The 11,563-nt window shown below is 40.1% G+C and overlaps 1 protein-coding gene across 1 annotated transcript; it reads left to right on the forward strand.

Moving 5' to 3' along the window:
• Positions 1-1,119: 1,119 nt before the first annotated feature.
• LOC115675191 (receptor-like protein 9DC3) lies at positions 1,120-3,813 on the forward strand. Its single transcript, XM_030597795.2, has 2 exons — positions 1,120-1,648; positions 3,258-3,813. The coding sequence occupies exons 1-2, from the start codon at positions 1,384-1,386 to the stop codon at positions 3,731-3,733; spliced, it is 741 nt and encodes a 246-aa protein (XP_030453655.1). The 5' UTR covers positions 1,120-1,383; the 3' UTR covers positions 3,734-3,813.
• The last annotated feature ends 7,750 nt before the right edge of the window (positions 3,814-11,563 follow it).

Below are 11,563 nucleotides of genomic sequence, written 5' to 3' on the forward strand. Positions count from 1 at the left end.
AAAAAAGAAACAGAAAAGAAAAATAAAAAAAGGAAAAATAAAAAATTCCAAGAATATAATTGTCCACGTTAGCGCCTCGTAGGCCGGCCGGTGTCAATGTCAGCGATTTCCAGCCAAAATTAGCCGGATGAACTCAATTGATAATAAATTAAAATACTTAAGATTCAATTGGTAAAATTGAAAAGTTTAGGAAAATCTCATTTAATTATATGCCAACTTCTGCAGTTGAAAATGGGGCGCCATCAAATCCTCACCCTCCCGAGCAATTACGCAGACCTTTCCCACAAGGACTTTATGCCGGTCTTTGGTCTTTGGATTGTGGTGGAAGGAAGAAAGTTCCCGGAAATGACGATGAAGATTTCCTCCCCTAAGCTATGCTTCTACATTCTTCTCCTTTCATCGTTACAGATTTGGTGTTCAACATTCGTTTGCCAATTACAAAGTGGATACGTAAGGAGATTTGATTCGACAGTCATGCGGAGTTAGTAACTTAGTAATCAAGTGAATTTATGTTGCGTATATCTAGCAGTATGCAACGTCACTTCGACTTTGAATTGGACTAATAAGAGCTCAAATATGTTGGGTATAGCTGTAGTGATGCATTATAGCTATGAGATAAAGTATTGCAATTTTTTTTTATCTGGTAATACGTATTTTAAAGTTACAGCATCTTAAAATCGTGTGAGACCGTTTTTGAAAGTTGTTATAAGCTATATTATAGCTGTAAAATATTTGACAAGAACTTTATCAATCTTAAAGATATTAAAAATTCAAAGAATCGGCAAATTCAAAGTTATCACACTAGAAAAAAAAAAATTCACAAACGACTACTCTCTTCATATTGTTTGGATCATGCACCTATAGAACATCAGATATCACTTCGTGTTAATGTTTCTTTTTCTGTCCACCTCATCATCATAAAATTAAAGAATTCCTTTTTATTTTCCTTTTTTTAATGTTACTTTTTCCCTTTTATTTTTCCAGGAAAGTTCCAATTTTGATGGAAGCATTGAGCGCTTGTCTGTCCCTATGACTCGGACTAATTGGCAGAGAAGAAGCTCTCGGAATCGATCAGACAAAAGTAAACGGAATCGATTAGAATCATGGACTTAACCTGGATACTTAATTTTACGCGCTTGTGTACCTATGACTGAACTAACTTTGACAGACAATCTGATCTTCCTTAACCATGAGAAAATGAGAAATCATCCTGACTGAATCTTAAATGAGATTACTTGTATGCCGACCAACAGTGCTTTCAGAACGGGCAACACACGTTGTGAGCCCACCGACGGACCTTAGAGAAGACTTGTTTCGATGACTTCACACTTGAGAAGGGCCATATAAGCTGAAGCACTCTCCACCAACAATAAACTCACTCGCATGCTAATTTGCAAAATGGGGTGGCATCAAATCCTCGGCCTCCTCTGCTTCCTCTTTTCCTTACATTCCTCCCTTCCCTTTGCCTCGCCCCTTTGCCCGCCTGACCAGCGTGATGCCTTGCTCCGTTTCAAGAATTCCTTCGTGCTTGATGCCGTGGCGTCGGACTACTGTCATTTGCATTACCCATCTTATCCGAAGACAAACTCATGGAACAAGGGCGTGGACTGCTGCTTGTGGGGCGGCGTCACTTGCGACAATGTCACTGGTAACGTCATCCGTCTCGATCTCACTTGCAGTTGGTTTCGTGGCGCTCTTTATTCCAGTAGCTCCCTCCTCCTCCCGAAGCTTGAAGTGCTGCTGTTGCGTTCTTGCAACTTGATCAAGTTCCCCTATTTCTTAAATTCGTTAAAAGGACTAATATCTCTAGACCTCTCTTCCAATAGCATTAGTGGGGAGATCCCGGAGTGGTTTTGGGGAATTAGCCATGATACATTGGAAAAATTAGAAATTTCTCATAACCTTATGGTGGGAGGTATACAGCAATTGAACTGGAAGCGATTGTCGTCTGTTAACCTTGAGAATAACTTGTTCCAAGGACCACTCCCAATCCCTCCACCTTCTACTTCTTCCTTTTATGCCTCCAACAATGGTTTCACCGGTGAGATCCCCTCTTCAATTTGCCAGTTGAGTTCACTCAAGTATTTAGATTTGTCTAACAATAATCTTTCTGGAAATATGCCACCATGTTTTGGCAATATATCCAATCTCCTGGATCTAGATTTGAGCAGCAATAAATTACAAGGATCATTACCGCGCTCCCTAGTCAAATGTGTGAAGTTATTTTCACTAGGTCTCAGTCACAATGAGTTCAGTGATATCTTCCCACATTGGTTGGAAGTACCGCAACTATATTCACTTGATTTGCAATCCAACAAATTCCATGGTAGGATCAACCTCACTGTCTTAGGACCCTCCTTCCATGCTCTTGCATATTTATTTCTTTCCAACAATAATTTTATTGGATGGTGGCCCACAGAGGATTTCTCAAACACCTCATTGTGTGTAATAGATCTGTCCAACAACAAGTTTGGAGGGCCAATTCCACTTCCATCTCCCATCACCAAGTATTATTCCATTGCAAGTAATAATTTAGCAGGAAAGATCCCTTCTTTGATATGCAATGCCACCAAGCTCGAGATGATCGACTTGTCTAACAACAGCTTAATAGGTAGCTTGCCTTGGTGCATAACAAATTTTAGCACCCATTTGTCAGTTTTGAACTTGCGAATGAATCATCTTGAGGGCACAATTCCTCAATCATTTTCTTGGAGAAATAGCTTGGTGACTCTTGACTTGAGTCAAAATCGGTTTAAAGGCAAATTGCCCCGGTCCCTCGACAAATGTGAATATTTAGAAGTTATGGATCTCAGTGACAATCAGATAATGGATACATTCCCGGGATGGTTGGGAATACTCCCACAACTAAAAATTCTCATTTTGAGGTCCAACAATTTTGCTGGTTTTTTGGATGATCCCAGGCAAGCTGGCCTCTTTTCAAAGTTACACATTTTAGACCTCTCCAACAACAACTTTGGCGGTCCATTGCCAGCCAACTTTATTACGAACCTTAGAGCTATGACCGATGATATAATTTGGCAAGAAACATCACTTTTTATGACAGTCTTTTGAAAAGAGTTCATATAATAATTCTGTATCCGCAACCCTAAAGGGGCGAAAATTTGAGCTAATGAGGATCTTGACCGTCCTCACATTCATTGACTTGTCGTGCAACTCTTTCAAAGGTGATATCCTAGGAGATATTGGACATCTTAAGTCTCTCAGAGGGCTCAATCTTTCTCATAACCACTTTACAGGTTCCATCCCTCCGACTCTAGGGAACATGACTAATCTTGAAATGCTCGATGTATCTTCGAACAAGCTTTGTGGGGGAATTCCTGGAGCACTGGTAAATTTGTTGTTCCTTTCGTACTTAAACCTTTCGAACAACCGACTCATCGGTCGAATTCCTCAGGGCATGCAATTCGACACATTTTCAAGTGACTCGTTTAGTGGGAATCCAGGCTTATGTGGAGTTCCATTACCAAAAGAATGCTCTCCGGGATCTTCCTTGTCAACTTTCGGTTGCAAAGGGCATGAGAATTGGTTCAAACAGAAAACAGTGTGGATAGGTTATTCATCGGGAATTGTAATTGGGATTTCCATAGCATACATCGCAGTTGAAATACGAAGGCCCAAATGGCTTGCGCAAGGTGTGAGAATGCTAGAGAGAAGAGCAGCCGAGTGGATGGAGAAACCAAAACGGAAGGTCACTAAATTTCATGGAAAATGAAATTGTTTGCGGAGTGGTTTCTTTATACTACACAACGTAGATTCATCGAATAAATGTCACTAGACAAGCTTGAGATGTCATTTCCCGAGGGCTCGTTTCTATTGTCTTCTGTTCTTGTTTTTCTTGGTGCAGCTGTGTATCATATTAATTGAGAAAATGAACCATGAGATCTGTCAAGCACATCTCTTTAAAAAAAGAAGAAGAAGCAAAAGGTAGAAAAATGAAGCAAAGGCCATTAATCTCTCTATGTATCTTTTCCATCCTCCCGTATGGCGTAGTTTCTAAAAAAAATACGAATTTGAGGCTGCCACGGTTCGTGAGTCCTTCGTAATGGACCTTGCAGGTTGGTTATTACCCAAGAAGACCATCTTCGGTGCCCACGTTTTTTTTTCCAATTCAATCGTATAGGTAAGTTTGTACAATTAATGACCTGCTTGGATGATAATGCTCTCCGTTGCAATTACAAAATGACGTTAGCGACTTACGACCGTCAATTTAAGAATAATTTATTAAGTTTTTTTTTTCTCTTTTTATAAATGTACTATTCATAACTAAATCTTAGCGGTGTAAATAGTAAATTAACAGTCGAATAGGAATTTATAATAGTAAAATAATTATTTTGTTTGTAAGTTACAACCATTAACAGACACTGCTAGTTAAATATACAGGTACTTTGTACTCTTACCAATGGAAAAATGTGCTCATCTACAATAAAAAAACTATTCTTCGTAAACTACTGGGGTAGTTTAACTTGGTAAATTGATTAATTCCTTAGTATGTTATTGACGAATAAACATTGGTACTTGTAAACCGCAAAAATAGTAATAATCCACTACGAATTTATAGCAATGAAATGATTATTTTGTTCACGAAGTGATAGTTGTCAATCGATGCTACTAGTAAAGTATGTAAGCAATTTGTAGCCTACTAAGAAAAAACACGCTCGCCGGTAAAAACAAACGACAGTTCGTAATCTCCAAGGTATTTCAACCTGGTTAATCGATTATTTTGTTAGTGGATTACTGACAGATGAACATTGGTACTCATAAAATCAAAATGATGTTAATAATTTACTAGAAATTTATAGCGGTAAAGTAGATATTTTGTCCGTAAGTTGAAACCGTTGGTCGATACTCACAGCAAAGTATCTAAGCAATTCGTAATCTACTAACTAACGAAGGGGGCAACCTCTAGAATAAAAAAAAAAGATGGTGATATACTAATGGGTTAGATGATGGTAAACTCGTTATTTGATTGGTATTTTGGTTGGTTGAAAAAATAAGTGTTGACACCTAAATTTTAGCGACCATTTAGTCGTAATTTGTATAGAAAATTAGGGATTAAATTTTTAACCCCTAAACAAAAATATTTAGATTGCATAAACATATAGTTTAAATTCATTTTAAATTAATTGCATTTTGCATCGGACCGGCGGTGACGAACGAGCTTAAATTTCATCGAATGGGACTCGGCTCGCTTGGAATGCAAGGGCCGGGAGTTACAAGTCAAACGGGCTCGGTTGTTTTAATTTGAGCTTAATTCAGCCCATTATCCTTAATTAATTCAGCCCATTTAAATTAAATTAAAATCTAAGCCCAAGCCTAAGCCCATTAGGACTAGAGAGCCCATCTGATTGACCTAGATTAGTGTTATATATACATCATTAGGTCAGGATTTTAGGGGGGCTCTCACAATTTTCAGAACACGATTTTTGAGAGACACACGTACGTGAGGTTAGAGAGAGAAGAGGTCTCTCGGCCAAACATCTTCTGGCCGAGACTCCTTCTTCGGCGCCACCCCTTGCCAGCTGACTGCCGCTCCTTCCACGACGGCAAGTTGTTCTGATCTGCCCCTGCGTGCTCGACACTGACCTTGACGACGTTTCTGTTCACCGTTCGACGACGAAGCAGCCTTGCCGAGCCTTACTGACGAACAGCCAGCCACCTCGGGCTCGAACATTTGCACCGGCGAATCAGCGCTCACGGTCACTTACAACACCAAATATCACGGAGTTTTTCTTAAGTGGTGTTTGCAGGTTTTCCGGCAACGTTCCTTCATGGCAGTCCCATGCTACGCCTCCCATCTTGGTGCTACATCCTTGCAGCTACTCTGGTGCTTGATCGAACAATCCCAGTGGACTTCCGCCTGACGCAATTGAAGTCCCAGCCTTGTCAAAGCAGCCACTTGTCAACTCCAGCAGCTTCCCAGACGTCATTCTTCCATTATCAGTAACACTCGGTGGAGATTCTGATCAACGACCTAACTCCTACAAGCCTCTCCATCCAGCTGTCGCTGTTCTGCTCCTTTAGGTGTCCCTCAAGCAAAGCCACAGCACCAGAAAGCTTCACGCCAAGGCTGAGCATCGCCTCATCATCCCACCGTCCTCGCCGTCGAGTATCACTGTCAGCCAATTCCCGTGATTCGCGAGCACCACCGCAAATTGAGCCGGAAACCGCTGCGAGCTGAGTCTGCGCCGCTGTCACCACTCGCAGTCGGCCGTCCTGTGATCCGCGAACCCGATCCGGCATCAAGCTCGAATTTGGAAGTTATCCGTAAATTAGGTAAGAAACTTTATCCGATATCGTTTCAAATATTTAAATTCCTAATTCGAGTGATTTTATTGTCTTTTGTTGGTTAGTAGATATATTTGAATGATGCATGGCATATTCGCAAGATTCCAAAAAATACACTAAGTTAGGAAATTCCTAACTTAACAACGTGTCGGGACGACTATCCGATCTCAACCATGAGACACGATACTCGTTGGCACGGAAAATCTTTATCCTGTCCATAACTATTTGGATACGATAGTAGATTTTATTTTGTTCCCAAATTCAAACGAATAGCCTTCCATCAATATCCATAACCACATGGATATGATCGCCGGTTTATATCGTTTCCCTAATTCAAAGATAATAAAACAAATCTTGCGGATCGCGTGGATTGGTTTTGATTGTGGTGGTCATCTATCTGTTTGATTTATTTCCTTTAAAAAGAAAATTCCAAAAAAGATTAGTTAGGATTTGAATTGATTTTATTAGAAGATAATGATGCATGTTTAGGATAGGTTTAGAATAACTTTCTTTGAATAAATCAATAGGATAACTTTTTAATTTAAATTAGGAATTAGAGTAATTTATTTCCTAGTTTAATTTAGATATTATCCTGATCTCGATGGTTCATTTTAGGGTAATTCTTGATTTCGAATTTTCATAAAAATACCAAAAAGAAGTCACTTTAGGATAGATTAAATTATCCTTTTTTAGAATAGATTGCATGTTAATTTAGGCATTTTCTTAATTCCGAAATTCATTCAAAAATAAATCATTTGTCCGTCATTAGAATTAGGTCACGTTGTCGCATGACATATAGTTTGCATGTTAGGCTGCATTAATCGCATGTTAATTTTTGCACGTCATTACACATAGGTTAGCTTTTATTTAAATAAGTGAAAATCCTAAAAAAATATTGAGTGAACTGCTTGTTAATTAGAAATCATATTAGGATTATTGATGTGATTTTCTAGCTAACAATGCAGATGCTTACATTGCTTCGAGATAAGTAATTCTCCCAATCTTGCAATTTATTTAATGTTTTGATTATTGGGTGTTACTTTGGTGGTTTGCGCACTCGCATGATCACCTTACATGCTAGTGACTAAGTTAAAATGGATCCAGACTGCATGCATAAACATTTTTTGAAAAGAAAAGGTACCGAAAGGGCGTTAGACTAGATCTAGCGTAACCAAGTCCCCGAGCTTAGAATCTCTGGTTCGTAGGAATAAAACATATCTCCCTATGTTTTATTTAGGTTTCTAATCGACCTACCATAAATAGATTAGTGGCGACTCCAAGCATGAAAACTTTTGCATGTTAAAAACTTAAACCCTAAGTTGCGAATTGGTAGGTTTGGGAGGGCCCGAGTTAGGCTTAGTCTTAATAATCCATTAGCCTGAGAGAAATTTTAGGTCGCGACAATAAGTTATCGGTCAGGTTTTACTTACCAAAGGTTTTTCAAATATATTATCAATTATTCAAATTAACCAGGCGCCGAAAAAAAAAATTCCATTTTCGGCTAATCGGAATTTTAGAAATCCGCTGGCGGGTGCGGATGTAGTGCCAAGTTCATCCAAATAGTAGTCGAGACTAACTGGAAGAACTGCTTGGATTGCTGCTCGTGGGACGGCGTCGCCCGTGATGACATAACGGATAATGTGATCGGCTTCGATCTTGCACTCGGCTGTCTTCAAGGCACCTTCCATTCCGACAGCTCGCTCTTCACACTTTGCCGGCTTCAAGGCCTCAACCTTGCTGTTAACAATTTCCGTGCCTCACCCACTTTGCTTGAACTAAGTGCGTTTACTGAATTGAGGCACCTCAATCTCTCTTGTTCCAATTTTTCAAGTCTAGTTTCTATTGAAGTTTCTTACTTTTCTAAACCTGTTTTACTTGATCTCTTTTTAAACTTTAATGGGGGTACGTATGTGACACGCGGACTTAAGATTGAAAATACTGGTTTCAAAATGCTTGCTCAAAATTTGACAGAGTTGAGGGAACTTAAACTCGATCTAGTAGAAATGTCTGCTGTTTCGCCTAGTTCCGTCGTGATTCATCATCTGCCCTGACGTCTTTCAGTGCGTCTATTTGCAATTTACAAGGGGAACTTCCGCACGACATTTTCCACTTGACAGACCTCCTTGATTGCAATTTGAAATTCAATGATATCGCGGTTTCTTTTCAGAAGTCTAACCGGAGCAAGTCTCTTGAATCCTAAACCCTCTTGTATACAAGCAACTCCATCAAAATATCCCATTCAACCGGAGAGTTGAAGAATTTAAAAACTCTGTATCTCAGTTAGTGCATATTGATAGGATCAATTCCCTTATTGCTTGTGAACTTAATAAAATTAACCAGGTTGGACCTTTCAGGCAATGAAGTCATTCCTTGGAATGCTTGAACGATTCCTAATCTAGACCTTTCTTCATCTATTTACTGGTGTTTTGGACTTCAGAATCGCTTCGGCACTGAAAAATCTCCTTAGGCTCCCAATAGAGTTAAGTCTAGCTCACGACAATGTGCATTGTACATTTCCAGAGCTCGAGACATTGGCATCGTCTTCCTGCAACTTGACCAAGCTTCCATTTCTTCTGAACTACTTAAAAAAAGCTAAGAGAATTACATCTCGCCCAAAACAGGATCGGCTGTCAGATACCAAGATGGTATTGGGTTTAGGGAAAGGCACGTTACAGTATTCTTGATATTTCTAGTAACCTTGTTAAGGGAGGTATACATGAATTTCCCTGGAAAGAGTTTATCACTGTTGACCTTAATGACAACGTACCTGGGGGCCGCTTCCAATTCTACCACTCCCTTTACTCATCTTTCGGGCCACCAAAAAACTGCTTCGGCAGAGAGATTCCATCTTCCATTTGCATATTAGGCTCCCTTGATACTCTACACCCGGCTCGTAACAATCTCCCTGGCTCTATTCCGAATGCTTGGGAAATTTGACAAACCTCTCTGAACTTAGACTTGAGTGCCAACGAGTTTGAATGGACATTACTGCAGTCTTTAGACAATTGTGCATGATTGTTCGATCTAAACGTCGGTTACAACAAAATCAAAGATACTTTTCCGAAGTGGTTGCTAGAAGCACTTTCATTAAGGAGCATCAATCTGCAGTTCGATGGATTCCATGGCCAAATTTATCCTCCAATTGCTCAATTTCTTCCCTCCACGCTTTATAACTTTTCCATATCTAATAATAAGGGGTCAATGGCCCGAAGGACATTTTCTCCATTGGGTTGAATTTGTGAATGGTTGATCCATCCAACAATAAATCTGAAGGTCCTCTTCCAATTCCACCACCCGGCACTCTGTTCTAGTCCATTGCAAACAACAAGATTAGTGGTAATATTTCACCTTGGATTTGCAATGCCACCAAGCTCAGAGTCCTTAACTCCAATAATAGCGTGATGGGAACCTTAGCATATAGTTGAACATGTTTGGATTGAGCTTGATTATGTTTGTGTCATAAACAAGCAATCCTTTGAGACACGAATGACGAAATGTTTTGTTCACGAGTTGGCACTTTTCTATGCTTGTCGTGTAAACATGTTCATGTCAAAAAAGGGCCAGCCCTATTTAAACATGTCATATGTGGGCTCAAAAGGTCAACTTGCAGATCACACGTTTAAGCATTCTAGTTCAAAAAGGGTTTGCCGGTTTCAAACTGGCCAGAAATACGCGTCGCGTCTGTACCTTATATCGAGCGGGTCGACAACCTTACACTACCGTGATACCATACAATACCACTTTTGACGGATACTTTTCCTCTCTTTCTTTCTATCCGCGTCTTCAAAACTGTGAACAGTAGGTTAAATCACGGGGTACCGGGACCAGTTGATAGTTGTAAATTGTTAAGTGAGAAGTAGGTACGGAGTTGTGGCTGAACCTCTTCCTTCACGAAGTGCAAAACGCTGAAGTCGGTTTGATCTTCTGTGATATTAATGAATCCTGAAAGTGACATGGTTGTTCCCATTGCGTTCTTGGGTTGTTTGTGGAAACCATGAACTGTCCAATGGGGTCAATACGGACCTGTGAAACACCTTAAAAACCTCTTAAATCCAGTTGAGACGCAATCCATAGTCCAAATAGGTCGCCCAGACGTATTGTTTGAACGGGAGTTTTTTTTCCTCTCCTGTTGTATTACTAGTGCCACTCCAACTTAAACTCGGCGCATCCTTCGTCTGTTTCGCAAAAGATGCATGTTTGGATCGGGTCTCCAGAAGGAGTTCCCGGTTCTTTTTTCGAGATTATTAGAGACACAGAGTGCGATCGCATAATCAATGCGGTGGTTGTTCGACACCAAACAAGCATTTCATCATCAGTGATAGATGGTTGCGACATCTTCTTAATGTTTTGAAATATACAACGATTGAAACATCTCTTGAAATAGAAGTCTCGCTACTTCTAGATTATATTCCGTTGGATATTCCGTCGTATCATTGATCGATATCTCTTGGTCGAGTATTGGCCGAGCCACCTTTGCACGGGAGGTCTAATATGAGTTGGGTCAGTTAACCATGATTCATACCCTGGAAAAATGGAGAAAATTGTCCAAAAAGTTTTAAATCGATTGCACTTTTGCCAATTCAGTCCTAAACCTTTCAATTTTGCTAATTGAGTCTTAAACCTTTTCAAGTTTTGCCAATTGAGTCGATATGATCAATTTTGGCTGGAAATCGCTGACGTGAACACTGGCCATCCTACACAGCGCGGCCAATGTTGACGTCGACAAATTTTAAAAACATTTTAATTAAAAAATTTTAATTTATTTTTCCTTTTTTCTCTTTTATTTCTCTTTTCCTTCTTCACTGCTTTCTTACTATGGCCGGTGAGGGCTTGGCGACCCTCGTCCAGTGGCTAGGTGAGGGCTGGGACTCCCTCGCCTAATTGGGGGAGGCCATCGCGTGGCCGCGAGCGAGGGCCCGGTGATCCTCGCCTAGCTAGTGGCCGGCGAGGGCCCAACGACCCTCGCCGGCCCCACCAGTCACCGGCTTACAGTAGGAAAGCATTGAAGAAGATAAAGAGAAAGAAAAGAAAAGAAAAGAAAAAGAAAGGAAAAAGTAAAAAAAATATTATTAAAAATTATCCAGGTCAGCACCGGTCACGCCACGTAGGCATGATCGACATCCATGTTAGTGATTTTCAACCAAAATTGGATAGATAGATTACATTAGCAAATCGTCAAAAGGTTTAGGTCTCAATTGGCACAATTGAAAAATTTATGACTGAATTGGCACAAGTGTAATAGATTTGGGATTTCTTC

This window comes from Syzygium oleosum, unplaced genomic scaffold (genome assembly GCF_021117445.2).
Source record: "Syzygium oleosum isolate NSW1041296 unplaced genomic scaffold, Sole_v2.1 Sole_v2.13, whole genome shotgun sequence".
In the NCBI taxonomy this organism is placed as follows: Eukaryota; Viridiplantae; Streptophyta; class Magnoliopsida; order Myrtales; family Myrtaceae; genus Syzygium; species Syzygium oleosum.